This window comes from Serinus canaria, chromosome 5 (genome assembly GCF_022539315.1).
Source record: "Serinus canaria isolate serCan28SL12 chromosome 5, serCan2020, whole genome shotgun sequence".
Lineage (NCBI taxonomy): Eukaryota > Metazoa > Chordata > Aves > Passeriformes > Fringillidae > Serinus > Serinus canaria.
In genome coordinates, this window is record NC_066319.1 from 58043832 (window position 1) to 58059743 (window position 15912).

Consider the following 15912-nt stretch of genomic DNA (forward strand, 5'->3'; position numbering starts at 1 on the left):
TTCAGTCTCCCTCAAAAGCTTTGACAGTGTGTACTTGCTTTAAATTAATTTTAATAGCTGTTTCTTACATTACTTCCAAATCTTAATGAAAAGAAACAAATTAATTTCACTAATGAGGTGAGTTCCATATTAACTCCTTAATATTCATAGCTTTTTTTTTTTTTTTTGGGAGGGAATTGTCAGGTTTGCAACCCATTATTTAAGTCCTTACATTTATTGTTTTCAGTTCTTTGCATCTTAGTTTTCTTCTGGCCCTCTGAAACACAATACAAAGTCTGGAGAACTCTTTGGTCATTTCTTTTGGAAATTCTTGGTGCAAAGCTACCTTCACAAAGATCTCATATAATGTATTCCTATGACAAAACTATAAATAGAAGCACTTCAAGCAGCAAAGACTCTGCTGGAAGAAACAGCACTCTATACCAAAAGAAATTTTTTTGGTTTTTTTCCTTTAACCCATTTTTAAGGAAATGCTGTATTAAAACCTTGTTTATTTTATTAAAGAGCTAAAGGAATGCCACTGAACTTGATGACCTTTAGAGCCCACCAGAACCTCTATTAGGTACCAGCTCTGCCCTGGAAGTCCTCAGGCTCATGTGAGCTCTACATCAGATCTTCCTGATTGAGGGTTTGAAGGGCTTTTTCTCCTTTCGTGAAACAAGACAAGTGGTCAAAGCACATAAAGAAACAGTGAAATTATCTGGGCAACTACAGAGGGAACAGAGAAACACAGAAAGGTTTAGTCATTTGTAACTCCTTGGACTCTTCCCATGTTATCTGTACCCAGTGTCTCCTCACTTAGTGAGTTTCCTAAACTGAGTTTACTACTCTCCTACCTCAGTAATATTTAGGAAAGATCCATGAGCATGAAGGATTCATTTGGGCCAGGAGATGCTCCCCCTCTGGTTTCTCCCCAGCATGGGTGTCCCACAATGGGGTTGCACAATGCTGGGTGTTGCTGTGTGCCTTTACCTGCTGTGTTTTGCTGCCTTCCCCATTCCTGGTGCTTCCCAAAGAACAGGGTGTGCTGCACACTCACATCTGCCCAGAGATCTCTCCACTCTTACAAAGGCAGACAGGGCTCCTTCCCCCACTTTTCTCACTACTGAGCAGTCCCTGAGCAGAGCACTGCAGCAATTACAGAGCAAACCTTGATAACAAATCTAAACAGGTGATGGCTGATGTGAGGTTGTGAAAAACTGCTCAGGGCTAGGAAGGAAACATCACCTGCCCCCTCCCTCCCCCCAAACCTGCCCTATAGAGTGTGTACAAAGCAGTTCATAATTTCCTTTCACAGCTTCTGTAAAATCAATGGCATTTTTAGCTTACCAAAGCCAGAGCCCTCCATTCCTGAGCACTCAACTCCCCTAACCAAGAGAGAGACATGGGCAAGAGGGATCAGGATTTAGAAGAATCCCCTTCTATTAAGTACAAAGGGTCTCCTAAAATGCCACTAATTTAGGCAGTGCCATTGCTTCCCAGAATTTGGGAAGCAATGGCACTGCTATGGGGCTATTTGAATAAGAAAAGCCATTCCTGCAGAGTGCTGATGTGCAGAGCAGAGCTCCCACCTTTCTCATGGGTAGGTGGAAGCCAAACCCTGTGGCCTGGTGTCCAGAACAGGCTCTAAACCCTTCCAGCAGAGAGAGCTCCTCTCCCCACTCACACTGTGGTGTCCAGGCATGTGGACAACTCCAGCAGGGTCCTGGGCAAAATCACAAACTCACTTTGCTGCTAAACAAAAGAGACACAACACCTGTGTGAAACAGGGCACAGCTCTAAGTTTGCACAGCAGTTTCAGCTCAACAGCGTCTCACAAGAAGGAATCCACCCTCTAGAACATTCCACCAACCCATCAGAATATTCCATCAATCTAAGTATTTTTCAGATTATAGCTTAAAACTTCCCTCCTTGCACAATCCCTGATCTGAGTTACCCCAGAGAGCACAGTGAAACATGAGGCAGGGTAGGAGCAGCCCTGTTAGGAATCAGCATCCTCTGCTTTTGTGCTGCTCTCCAGGTTCTGGTACCTCCTCACCAGCCCTTCAGAATCTGCACATTTCCTGGTAACTCCTAAAGTCCATTTCCTGTGTTCCTGCAATTCTCAAAATTAAAGGTTTGCATCTGTAAATTGAGACTTTTTTCCACCTACTTTCCCAGGAAAAAAAGCTCAGTGAAGGTTTCTGGAGCCTCCAGCAAACTTAGCTGATTTTGCCTCCTCAGAACCAGGCTTGTGAGCTGAAAAACCCAGTTCACACCTCTGCTTCCAGAGCAAGCAGCTCACAGGCTCGGGTGCAAGGGAACTCATCACTTCTGCTGGCAGAGGCAAAAAAGATTCCTTCATTAAAATTGCCTCCACTTTCAGAAGTGCTGCTCATGCCATTTTCCTCCTCTTGACAATCCTTGTGAATTATTGACTGGTGTGTATTCTGTACACATCTTGTAAAAATAACAGAATTGCTTTGAACTGTCTCTGCATCTGGAGTTTGATGAGATTCTTGTGACTTCAGGACAGGAATAGGATGCTGAGACCTTTCCCATCCTGCAATGGGAAACCAGAGAAGTAACTGGGGATCTCAATGTCTGTACCTGTAACACCAGGGACATATTTTGAACCAGTAAAAGTTAGAAGGGAAAGTAAAACCAGCCACAGCAAGTACATTTCAAATTGTCCTCTCGAGGCTGTCAGCCAGAATTCAACCATTTAAACCCAACTTATGTTTTTTAGACAACTGATCTCTCATTCTCCATCAACAGAGTTTTTTAAGAACACAAAGAAAGCAAAAGTGCTGAAGAATATTTATTTTACTGTATCATGACATAAATCTCATTAACACTGTGCTATGTTTAAATATTAAAATTATCCCCAAGTACATTAGTCAAGTAAGGGTTTGAATACCATAGGTGCTGGTGCTTTGGAATTCCAGATGTAGTAATCAGAAGAAATCAATTCCCGGGCTAAAGGGGAAAAACAGGCAAGAAAAATAAGCATTACAGGGTGCCTCACAATCAGACATTCCTTCATCTAAGTGACTACTAATCCATCCTTACCAGTTTACAGAAAAGGTATAATGGCCTCTTTAAACTGTAAGACTCTTACTATTATTTGAAAATCGTTTCTGATAATGAGACATTTAAAGTCTCAGCTTCAATTACCCTTACTAATGTATCAGTCATGAGCTTAAAATTCAAACAGAGGTTAAGTCAAAAGCAGGTGGATGGCTTGGATTTTGTTCAATGAATATAAATGGCATGCTCAATATAAAACATGAAAATGCTGCTTTTTCTGTGTTACAGTTTAGGGCTGAGTGTGACCTGTCACAAAATTAACAGTGTAGACCATGCTTTTCAAAAGGCATTTACAGAGTTCTGCAACCATGACTGGCAGAAGTTGCAACAGACAGCAGCAGTGTCACCTTGCATGCAGGAGCTGAGTTCTGTACCTGGGCACTGCCAACTCACCCCAAATGTCTCTGATAAAGGTGTCCTAAAGAAGGGGCCAGATTAGGGAGGATCATTCCCTGTGTCCTCCAAAAAAGTTCTGCCATTATGGATAGCATAGGAACCAGCATGTGGCAGAAGGGAGAGAGCCCCAGAGAGAGGCTGACTTTGTAAGAGCTCTCATTTCAAAGGGAGAGGCCTGTCCCTACTCCAGAGATGCTTTAAACATCACCAAAAAACCCCAACTCAAAAGCAGAGAACAAAAGTCCAACTTCAGTTATGTAATTTTATTCATTGTTACCCAGTTCATAACTTCAATTCAATTTTAGCCACTCACATGCAGTAATTTTCGGCTTTCCTGGAACAAAGATCTGAACAGAATGCTGGTCTACGTAACATCCAGTAAGTGTAAAGTCTGGGATCCTAAAATACAGCTAAAAAAGAGAGGGAAAACACAATCAGAGGCACATTGTCACCCTTGCTGTGCAAATCCTGGCAATATGTGTCACGTGCTCTGTGTGTGCAAGGTTACTCCAAAGTGACAGGATGTCAGATCCTCTAGGCAGGAAAACAAAAATCCATGCTGAGAATGTGAGATTTTAAATCAATGTATCTTCAATTGAAGACAATAAAAATTGGCTACTAAGGCCTCTTTTGCCAGAGCCTGTGACTTACTTTGACATAAGCAGTGTTCCCAGTGCACACATAATCAGTCGGGTGCTCTTTGCCCGCGGTGCCAAAAGACAGAGTTCCAGTCAGGGAAACCTCCAAAGATTTGGGGAACTTCTGTCCTAAAGGCAGAGACAGCATCCATTAGATGTCCCACAGCTGTGCCCAGGCTGCAGAGAAGGGGCTGGGGATGGAAGGGCAGTCACGGGGGGAGGTCCTTACCAATGACCCAAACCAGGAGGCTCTTCTCCCGGGCCAAATCCAGCTGGCCATAACTAACTTTGTACTCTAACTGAGCAATGGGGCCCCTGCATGGGAGAGAGGAGAAATGAAACCACTGCAATTACTATCAATCAGCATTTGTAAATGCCTGCTTTGTTACAGAAAGCCAGGAAATGCTGACAGACATTATTTATGTGCATACAGACCAATCACACCTATCTGAGCACACTGCTAATTTATGAGAAATTACAGAGCAGGAGGAAATCACTGTGCTCTCAGCCCAGTAATCATAAAGGAGCTGTTGATGTTTTAGCTCACTGATAGTGTTTTACTGCACTATGATCAGCATCAGCAACTTTGTATCATTCCATCTTTGAATTTTCATGATAATTAGGTGGCAGCACGGTCGTGGCAGCTGTCAGAGAGGCTTAGATGAAAACTATCGTTTTAATTTGAAATAACTATATTTTTGATAAGCTGATCTGCAGCTAGGATTAGCAGTCTTAAAGAACAGGTAACCCTGGGCTGGAAGTGATCTCCAGCTTAAGCCACCTGGGGGACTGTGGCAGTGTTTCATGTGAGAAGATACCACAGGAAAACAGGATGAGCAACTAAGAAGTGTTTGGAATATCACCAAATATTCTGGTATAATTCTGTATTCCACCTCATTTCACCAAGGTTGGTGTTCACTGGTAGCACCCTGAGGGAGCATAATCTGTTGTATTGACTCCTGACAAGTTCACTTTAGGAAGATAACAGAGAAATGGAAGAAATTTATTTGGGCTTTCTTTATTCTTACCTGTTGAAGAAAGGTATACGAGCTTCACAGTACTCAAAAGAATTCTTTATGCTTTCATGGAGCTTTAAATTAACTGTTATTTTTATCTGTGACCCCTCTTCAACGAGCTGGTAACATCCCATAATTGGTGGAACAGGAACCTGGAAAAAACTATATTCATTCTCAAGATATATTAACACCATCACCACAAGATCAGTTGCACACTGTGTTCATTGATAAAGTACATTAAAAAAGACCCCAAACTAAATTAAACTCTTCAGGCTTCTTGTGGTAACAGAGACTTGGGGGGCATGCACTTGATATTTCAGCCTGGATATCACTTCCCTAATTCAAACATTTACGTGGCTGATTTAAAGTAAAAGCAGCATTGCCAACAACTCCTGAAGGTGAGTCAGACAACTCAAGTCCTTAAGTGCCTTCCAAGCAGTATATTACATAAAAACCATTTTATATAATGTTTTATTATCTGTATTGGACTCTCACTCCAGCATGCCCGTGTGGGCTGATGCCCACACAGGTATTTTCATTTCTGTTTGAACACTAACAGAAATGTTAGTTGGGAGTGTGCTGTTACCTGGGAAGTGTAGTAACACAGGTCAAAGGAATCTGAAGGAGGAATGAAAGGGAATTTGTAGGGTCCATTGTACACAGAGTCATGCAGGGGCTCAGCACTGGTGGACAGGAGCATGGCAGGGTCCACGGAGGTGACACAGTGATGGACCACGATGTCCTGGAGTGGGGGCGCGTTTGTCGGCAGCGTCAGGCTGAGGATGACGTTTGGTGCAGATCCCTCGATGTCACACTTGGCAAAGGAAGTCAAGACATTATTCTAAAATACCTGACTAGAGTCACAACGAGATGTTCAAAAATAAACCACATTTTTAGCATTAAAAAGAAATCAAATCCCTACCAATTTTCAGTTGGCTTTGATCATTAATACTAACCACCAGTACTAAGACATCGGCCTCACACACTTACTGACAATTTAATTAATTAGGTTGTTTTCACAACATCTACTTAATGGATTCTGAATGGCCTCTGTGGTCCCATGCCAGCTCTGTCGCAGGAGAGTGTCCCTTGTCTCATCCCCAGCAGGCCACAATCACACCTGGGCTTTCTTCTTGCATAAGAACATCCAGCCACCCTGCAAAATGACCTGGGAATTGTCCCTCTGAGAGCAGGAAGCTGCTCATCCACACAATCCCTACCAGCATGGCAGGTGGGAAATGACCCAGCCTTTGGAAGTGCAGCATTTAGGTTGGCCTCCTTTGGAGATGAGATTCTCACTGCATGCAAATAATTAAATTCCCACTTTATTAGCAGGTCTCTCTTCTTGTAAAACACTGACAGTTCCAAGTACAGTGTGCCAAGATAATATTGTGTGCTTCCTAAGCATAATTCAAAACAAAGAATGAATGACAGTCCAAATTATAGTTACAAATTTTAATATCTTTCATAATTATTATGGATGCATTGAGTAAATAGCCCCAAATTTGTAATATCAAACAATGAGATATTTTAATTTTAAAGAATGTCCAGGGAAGCCCATCCTTGGAAGTGTCCAAGGCCTGGCTGGACAGGATTTGGAGCAACCTGGTCTAGTGGAAAGTGTCCCTGCCTGTGGCAGGGGGTTGGAATGAGATGATCTTTAAGGTACCTTCCAACCCAAACCATTCTGGGATGCTACAATGAAAACCACATACAAACCATCCAGAATAATTATACAACCAGTTTCTTTCACCAGGTTCTTTATCAACTGTTCCTATGTCATGAAACACCAGCATCTGTGGGATCAAAATGTTGTAGTGGAATAAGGAAGGACAGAAGATTAAACTTTAATTTGGCAGGAAATATAATTAAAAATGCTCATGTAAAGACACTTGTAGAAGACATTTAGACATCTCAGCCTGGTTATATTTTGTCTAATTTAGGCATTTCAGTGCTTCATTTAAAGTAAGGGCAGTGTGGCCAAGCAGTCAAAGGTACCAGTAACTCCTGAATGTGACTCAGACAACAAAAATCAGGAAATTTTTCAACTCAATACATCATTTTACATCAAATGAGTATTTACTTTGCACATCAAACACTCTCACCTTGCAGTTCACAGCTCCATAAACTTGCCACGTGTCCAGAACATCCCTCTGGTCATACTGCATACACTTGACCTTCTCAGTGATGCAGACGTTGACCTGGGGTTTGCCCTTGTAGGTGCTGGATCTCCAGGCTGGCTGCTCCTTATCCACAGGCATCTCCTGGATGTCCTCGAAGGAGCTGTTCAGGCTGCGGATGTTGGTGTTCAGGGGGGTGCCCAGGGGACAGGCCTGGATCAGCAGAGTTCGCAGCTGCCCGACCTTGGTGCTCAGCTCAGCCTCATTTTTCCGGCTGGGAGAGACGTAGTCCATGATGCCCAGCAAGAGAGCCAGTCCCTGGGAGAGCCCCCTGACGGTGAGGAGGGGTGGCCGTGGCTCCAGGCCCCCCTCCACCAGCGGCACACAGGCGTAGATGAGGCCGCTCTTGTGGAAGGCCAGCACGGGCCAGAGCTCGCCCGCGGCCGTGGACACGGAATGCACGCAGGAGTGGTTGATCCTGGTGCAGGTGTCCCGCTGCTCCACGAAAAGGTGCTCGTCCACCAGCCTCAGCTCCAAGAGCAGAGCCTTGAGGAAGGCGCTGTCCGAGGGGATGGGGACGTGCGTGGAGCCATTGAAGGTCTCGGCGCGCAGCTCCACCGTGGGGTAGCGCCTGCAGGGAGGGAAGCGGAGTGGCTGTTGGAACCCAGGGCACAGGGAATATTCCTCTGTCTGCTCTGAGGGGTCCTGACTCCCAGAGAAGCACTGCCTTTAATCTTTGCCCATGGAGAGGGCTTCCAAGACTTCAGGATAGATTAGAATCTACTAGAGTGTAAGATAGATAATAGAGAATAGTGTAGTTTGTCACAGAGTGAGAAATTTAGGTTTTGGGTTTTTTAGTATGGAAGGAGATAGGAAGCAAGATGGAGGATTTCAGGCGTTGTCTTGGGATGCTTCTTCTTCATCTACTCCATTTTCTGCAGTGTTGGTGGCACAGGATGATCGGGTGAGGAAAGCCAGAGTTAAAAGTTTAAGTGGACAAAGGACGAGTTATTGGTAGAAAGGTGGAAATAAAGTACATTTTAAGAGTTAATTGGATGAAACAACTTTAAAAGACCTTGAAACTGTACATCTGTAGCCATTTTGCAGTGCTTTCCTGTGCACTAAGTCTGGTGTAGACAGCGTGCCAGAAATGTTGATAAGATAACAATAAACAACAAGCTGAAGACTGAAAAAGTCCTGTGCATCTCTCTGTCCTGGCACAGAACTGTCACAGGAGTGTTTCCCCCATCAGGGGAGCCCCCTGTGGGACCCAAAGAGGGGCAAAACCCATAAGGTGCCTTTGTGCCACTCAAAATATCATCCCAAACCAGAGCTTCCAGGGGCAGAACCACCCAAGCGCTCTTCTGGCTGCAGAAGCATTATGAAAATCTTGGGATGACTGAGATTGGGTTTCTCTTCATTGTTCAAACAACTCCCCAAAACCTGCTGGGCCCAAAATAACTTCGTGTACACGGAAGCTTGCAGCAACTTGACAGAAGCAATGGTGGGATCAGAACACAAATCACGGTTAATAAAACCATTCCATGAGTAATTAGGAGTCTTTCTAGCAAGTCCAAACTTTGAGTAAGTACATTACATGAGTAAATACCTATTTTTTAAAATAAAATGTGAATCTGTCCATCTATGCTGGCTGTTACACAAAACAGGATTTTTGTATGACACTAAGGAATGACTCCCACCAGTGCAGAACTTCAAAATATTTCTAAAAGGTGAGATCACACTGAAGACAAGTTCTCAGATATTTAAGAAAATGGATGTTCTATGTAATAAAATGCAAATACAACAGCTTTTTGCCTAGATAGAGGATACTAGAGCTACAGTTTTGCTGCTATAACAATATAATAATTCCACACTGCACATGTGTGCAATATATACCTGCAATATATATGACTTAAAGCTTTTATGACTTTTTCATCATTTCATTTTATCAAGTATTTAAGATGTAATGATAATGTCACGGACAGAGGTTTTGTACAATTTAGAATTGCTATGTTGTACCAATACATATACTTAATTTCAAATTTTTCTAGAGATAATATTTGAGGAATATCATATTAACTGTTTAAAACTCTGTCTGGGATTTTTTTGTCCTGCAGCAGTATTGTTTTTTAAAGGGGAGTAGGATTAATTTCTTTTCAAGGTAACCTAAATCATCCATCAAGAGGAACTGAGGAGTTGTCTTTTAATAAACAGATGAGAAAAGAAAAAAGTATTACTTCCATGAATGCACTGGTTTTGCACTGGTTTGGAACTGCAGACTCCCCTGAGTGTCTCTGGCATGAAGTTTGCTGACAGTCAGGCTTTCCTACATTCTCTTTTGTGGATTCCCTCAGCAGTTATCCACAGACCCTCCAAGTGCCCCTCACAGGTCACACACACAAAATTAAATCACTTTATGGATCATCTTGTAGCAGATGTTCTCAGATGTTTGTTTGCACTCAGAGCCATGCTTGTACACCAACATGGGAGAAAAAAATGCACAGATATATAAAGGCCCTCATGTGGTGTCCTTTTTTTACATCTTTTTAAGGACACATTGACAGCCTGCTTCCTAAATTGCCATGGAACTTGCAACCCCAGCAGTGTGGGACTTTGTTATATCTATGACCTCCATCTGCAGCACTTCCCTCCTGCTCCTGAGCACTTCCATGGATCTTATCCTGTGGCCTCTAAGTCCCACCTACATCTTCTCTTAAATGAGTAGCTGGAGGCAGCTACACTTCCTCAGGCTTATTTTCAGTGACTGTGCTTTCTTTTTTTTTTTTTTTTTGATTCCTAATCAGGCATCAAGGGCTTTTGGTTTTTTTTTTTTTTTTTTTTTTTTTTTTTTTTTTTTGTGAGGGAAAAGCAAACATAGAGCAAAGCCAGAGCTACAAAACTTGTAAACAGGATACAGATGAGAGCAAAACACTTCCCTGTGGTCTCACATTTTACTCTGAAGATCAAAGAAACAAAGAGGGTTTACAGCTCTAAAATTTATGAGGCTTTGCACAGCCAGGGTGTTGATAAGAAGCTATGTGTAACCTTGGTGAGCAGCTCTTATTTTTGGCCAACATTTCCAAAACATGGGAAGAGGAGATATTTCAGTCTGGTTTTGTCTTAGTCAAGTCTCAGTCTCTCTGCTCCATTTGCTGAAGCTGTCCCCATACAACAGCAGCCTCCTCCTCCCACTGAATTTTACCAGCTGAGTCATTAGGTCGTTAGCCCCTCAGATCCCAGTTTTACACTATTCCCTTCTAGAAAGTGATGCAAACTTCAAAAAAAGAGATGAAAGTTTCCAGGGATGAATGAGCTTCGGTGACTCAAGAGAGAGACCATCCTTATTGCCTGAATTAAGTTATGATCAGCTCAAAAAAAAAAAAAAAAGGGGAGGGGGAAATAAATGCTTTGATGTCCCTGATGTCTTCCCTGAGGTCAAAGATCAGGGCTCACGTATCTCCAGCTGAGTGCCTAAGTCCTGAAACCAACAGTTTCCATGTGATCCAGGCATTCTTTATATTGTCTGTGTGCTTTGTTGAATTTAAGGTCAGTTAGGAGGATAAACTTGGGGCTTCCACAGCCCTATTATTTCCTCTGGGAACTTGAAAGATCTAAGTCTGGAAATCACTTGAAGCATCAAGGATAGTTTGCCCTTTTCAAAGGAGTGCTACTCCTTGTCTCTGGCGCTCACTGTGTGACAAGTCACTTCAGACACCGCTGTCACCAGCCCCCCCTGCTCCCTGGTGATTACACTCTCCGAGGTTTTGGGGACAAGGCTTTCTCTTTATCTGTGTTTGTAGAGGGGAGGCCTCATCTCTAGTCCTGTAGGTAATACAAGGACCATAATACTAATCCTAAAACAATCAGAGGAGTGTCCAATGGAGAGATCTGTCTGCACCTGAAGATGGAAGATAGTCTACTTACACTTTTCTTGTTTTTTTCTTTTACTCCTAGGTCTTTGGTTTTACTGAATTCAGACTAGGACTGTAGGTCACTTTATCCAGGTCTTTGTTTTTTTTTCCCCACAGACTTTCTCTAGCCCCATTTATTTTTCTTCTCATTGTCTGGATTTCTCTGAAGTCACAGAAGAAAAAAAAAGGGTAACAAATCTTACCAGCCCAACAAAAGTAACCTGCCTAGCCCAAAGTCCTCCTTTATACCTGCAAGAATTCTGAATAAAAACTGTTCCTTTGGAGGACTCTTTAGTGTTCAATAGCTTAAAAGTCCTGAAATAACTTTTAAAAAATGTATTTATATGCAAAAAATTAATATCAAATGGAAAGCTGAATTTCTGTCTGAAAATACTCTATTTTATGTACAGCTACAGAGCCACATGAAGAGAATATAAGTAAAATACAAGCAATAATATTTGCTTTCTATTTTGCCCATTATGTTAATCTGACAGTATTTCACAACCGCTGCCTTGTCCTTCACCATGTTAGGAAGGAGAAGAGCCGGGCAAAATGTTTACAGTGGCAAAAAAGAAAGAGGAACAGAGCAAGGAAACTCACGTGCAAAATGCAGAAGCTGTGAAAAAGCTGCCATATTTAGTTAAGAGCATATTACATGACCCTGATTCTGAACTTTGGGAAATCAGAGTCAGAAACGCACAGCATCCAGCGGCGCTGGGACAAGACGAGGCATTTCTTCAGTATCAGATGGTCTGGGTGTTTTTGCATCCACCCCACAGGGCAGCAGTGTCCCCCAGAGCACCCGATCCTCCCAGAACACCAGGATTTCCACCAGGACACCCAGACCCCCAGAGCACCCGGGCCCCCTCAGAAACATCCGCGCCTCCTGAGGGCATCAGCCCTCCGCAGGGCGCCCGGTTCCCTCCACAGCACCCGGACCCTCAAGAGCATCCGCTCCCCACAAGAGCACCCGGTCCCTCCAGAGCACCTGGATCCCTTCTAGATCACCAGGACTCCCTAGGGCACCCAGCCCGACCCTCGGACCTGCCCAGCCCGCTGTGCCCGCGCCCCTCCCCGGTACCGTCGCTACCTGGAGAAGAGCACAGTGCCGCCGGCCGCGGGGTCGTGCCTAAGGAGCCACAACGCCCGCAGGGCCATGCCGACGGTGGCGACAGTGCCGGTGATGCCGCCGGTGCCGATGGCGGCCGGGGAGGAGCCGCGGCCGCGCCGTGACCGCCCGGCGCAGCCCCATTTCCGGCGGGCGGAGGCGGCGCCGCGGCCGCCGCTGCTGCTGCCGGGGCGGGGGACACAATGGGCGGCAGCGGCGGGGCGGCGGCGGCGAAGGGTCGCTGAGGGGCTGCCGCCTTCCTTCCCTCTCTCCCTGCGGCCATGGCCACCACGGCCGAGCTCTTCGAGGTGGGTGCGGGCCCCGCGGGTCGGGTGGCGCTGGCCGGGCCGGCTGGGCTGGCTGAGGGGATGCGGCGGCCTCTCGCTGGGGAAGGGCGGGCGGTGTGTGGGGCTGGGGAAGCGGCGGAGCCCCGGTGCCGCCCCGCGGGGTGCGGTGCCCGCCTTGCCCCGCTGCAGGGCCTCCCTCCCGGGCGGCTCCCGGTGCTGGCAGCGGGCGGGGGACAGGGCCACGCCAGGCCCGGCCCTGCGCTCCTTCTGCCGAAGGCACCCCCTCGTCTGACCCCGGCGCGGTGCTGTCAGTGGGTCTGGGGTGGAATAAAGAAATGACTTGGCCCTCCCTTTACCCGCGGTGGAAGCGGGGCACGGAAGGGGAATGGCTCAGCCAAGGCCACGCAGGAGCAGGGCAGGAATAGCAGGCGTCTGTCAGATTCTTCCCGTGGAATTACAGAATGCCCTAAGTTGGAAAAGACGTACGAGGATCATCTCCATCCTGAAGAGAGCCTGCAAGAAAGATGGAGGGGGGACTTTTTACAGGAATGTGTAGTGACAGGACAGGGGGAATGGCTTCTAACTGAAAGAGAGCAGGTTTAGGCTAGATATTAGGAAGAATGATATCACCCTCTCGACTGTGAGGGTGGTGAAGCCCTGGCACAGCAAAGCTGTGGCTGTCCCGTCCCTGGCAGTGCCCAAGGCCAGGTTGGACGGGGCTTGGAGCAGCCTGGGATAGTGGAACGTGTCCCTATCCATGGCAGGGGGTTGGAACGAGATAGTCTTTGAGATCTCCTGCAACCCAAACCCTTTTGTGATTCTGTGGCTTCAGCTTCTGGCCTGGACCGTGAGCTCTCATGATGTGACCTTTGATAAACAGAAAGTGTGTGGTGTCCCCACTTCCTCTTCACAGGGACATGGTGACATCCCCAGGTGTGCTGTATTTGCTCTCCAAGTCACTCAAGAGCCGGTTGTTCTTCTGGTGGGTTGTCACTGGGACTCACTTTGCCCAGCCTTCAGGAAAGAGTCTTCCTGTTTCTCTGGAAGATCATATATCTGGGGTTTATGTAAATGCATTGTGTGCATTTGAATTTATGAATCATTGTGATGGCACATGAGTGTTATGACTCACATCTTTTGGTTTGCATAGCTTTAAAAAATAGCAGGACTAAAATACTGTGTTCCTGTAGTTGGATGCCAGGTTTTGTACCCTCCCTGCACCATTCTAGGAGCCCCTTGATTTCTCAACATGATGACAGTGCCATTCCGTTCTTTGTGGGGTGTTGAGTGTGAGGTAATTTGGATATGGAAAGAAAACTGTGCTTTCACAACTTTTTCCATTTTGCAATAAAGATGAAATTGCAAATTAGGTGAGACTTTTGCCTGAAGTTTGGGGCTAGGAATTATGGTTTTCCAGCATGGAATCCAGTATTTCTGTCTCTCCTGCTTTCACTTCTCTTTCACTCCAAAGGCAAGAGAGTTTTTGTTAATGTCCACTAATTTAATGTTGCTTTCTTGGTCAGTTTGAAATTTCTGCCTTATATAAGAACGTAAAAATGTGTTTGTTATGGGATTAGCCTTAAGTTGTCTGCTGGGGTTGGAATTTGATTACCATATTTTCATGAGTGTGTGCTTTAAGTAAATTTCAGTACAGATATGGGATATTGTGTAGCAGGATCTGTGCTGAAAATGTGCACAACACGGACTGAATTCTCCCTCATGTAATTTAAAGCATAATTTAGCAGTGGATACTTCTAAACTGGTTTTTAATCTGGCTGTGTCCAGTGTAGTTTCATTTGTAAACACCAGATCAAACCAGGTTATGACCCACTTCAGGCATATCTCTTATTAAATCAGGAGTATTGGCTGAATGGATGGGATCACGTTAATTCATCTGGAGCCAGAGGGAAGTTCAAAGCTGAAGAAATTGACTGTTGGGGCTCATCTGATAACAGGCAAAGGACTTGCAAATGACATTTGTAATAGCTGATTTTCAGCAATTTCTGCAGAACAGGATAGGAGACTTAAAATAGGAGCTAGGCTGTCAGCTATGAGTAACCCTGTTATCAAGATAGCATTTAAAACAGCAAATGTGTATGGAAGGTACAAACTAAAGTAAAAACTTTTGGATCTGCAGTGGAACCTGGAAAATCGTGTCTTAGAAAGACACTGTTGATCTTCATTTATTCTATATAAATCAAGCAGATTATTTTTAGCACACCCTCTGTGGAAAATTGGAAGAAAAAAACTAATTTTATTTCTCTGTTGATCAATATCCTGTACATAATATCCACTGCAGTTAGCAGTTCTCAAATAATATAGAACGGTGTTTATATGAGTAAAAAACTGAAGGACAGGTCTCCTGTGTAAGTGTTCTTGGAAAAACAGGTATTGTCCAGGAAGGGAGCTGCAGGGTCTGTGTACAGGTGCACACAAGGAATATTTAGAGGTGTATAGAGGCATAATGGATGGAGAAATATGGGCATTAAAATAGTTTTTGGGCTTCTGAGGCATCTAAATCAGATTTCCTTAGGAGAAGAGGCTTGCAGAAAAACTTTGTAAATGTTTTATAAAAATGAAAAAATATTCAAAGTCATTATGTGTATGTAGGTGAATTATCTTTTAGAAGAGAGAAATGGAGAAAATGTTATCTGCACACACAGAGTGTCAGTAAATCCTTTATTCAGGGTTCTTCCATACTTGGCTTTAGTATCCTTGTAACCAGAGTGGTGCCTCAGCTGAATTACAGGATCTTCAGAAGAAAAAAATGTGGATTTTCATATCAAGGAGGAGTCCTTCAAGGAGCCCTGAGGTAATTGGGAAGCTGGAGGCCTCCCCTGAAGGGAATGTTACTGCACTGAATGATTCATTTCACCTATAATTAAATTACAAAAGCGTTCCAAACTTTGAGATACCAAGGTGGCATAAGGAGGGAATTTACACTTGGCATGAAAACATGGCATTGTGGCTTTTGATGAAAAGGATTCTTGTGAAGGAAACTTCACCTTGTGTATCAGGAAGGACTTGGTTAAAGAGATGAGTGACTTGTAGGGAAATTGTTTTTATATGGTATCAACCAGTTATTTTTGAAGTTTAGCCAAGGAGGCTGAGCCCAACACAGTTACTTGAGTCAGTCTGTGCAGGAGGAGTTGCTGAGTGATAAAATTTCTGCCATGTCTGTCAGGATTCAGAGTGTAACAAAGTATATTTAAAAACCTTTTATCTTCCTGGTTAGAGGCTGGGCCTGACTGGTTAGGGCATAATTTGTTTCTGAGGTGGATGAGGATAACTTGTTTCTGAGGAGACAGACCTTGAACAGGCAATATTTGCTTTTCAACCTTTGGTTTTACTTTCAAAACTAACTCTG

The 15912-nt window shown here is 44.4% G+C and overlaps 2 protein-coding genes across 2 annotated transcripts in view; one reads left to right on the forward strand and one right to left on the reverse strand.

Annotated features, from left to right (window-relative positions):
* Positions 1–2787: 2787 nt before the first annotated feature.
* AP5M1 (adaptor related protein complex 5 subunit mu 1) lies at positions 2788–12362 on the reverse strand. The gene is made up of 8 exons (XM_009102304.4): positions 12241–12362; positions 7225–7870; positions 5706–5933; positions 5132–5271; positions 4333–4418; positions 4117–4232; positions 3779–3875; positions 2788–2958 (listed from the first exon to the last, which is right to left on the reverse strand). Exons 1-8 carry the CDS (start codon positions 12306–12308, stop codon positions 2876–2878), a joined length of 1464 nt encoding a protein of 487 aa, XP_009100552.1. The 5' UTR covers positions 12309–12362; the 3' UTR covers positions 2788–2875.
* Positions 12363–12398: 36 nt separating this feature from the next.
* The window catches only part of EXOC5 (exocyst complex component 5), a 28185-nt gene continuing 24671 nt past the window's right edge, over positions 12399–15912 (forward strand). The window contains exon 1 of the mRNA XM_030240264.2: positions 12399–12566. Coding sequence (XP_030096124.1) covers positions 12540–12566 — 27 coding nt within the window. The 5' untranslated portion in view covers positions 12399–12539. The remainder of the gene's footprint in view (positions 12567–15912) is intronic.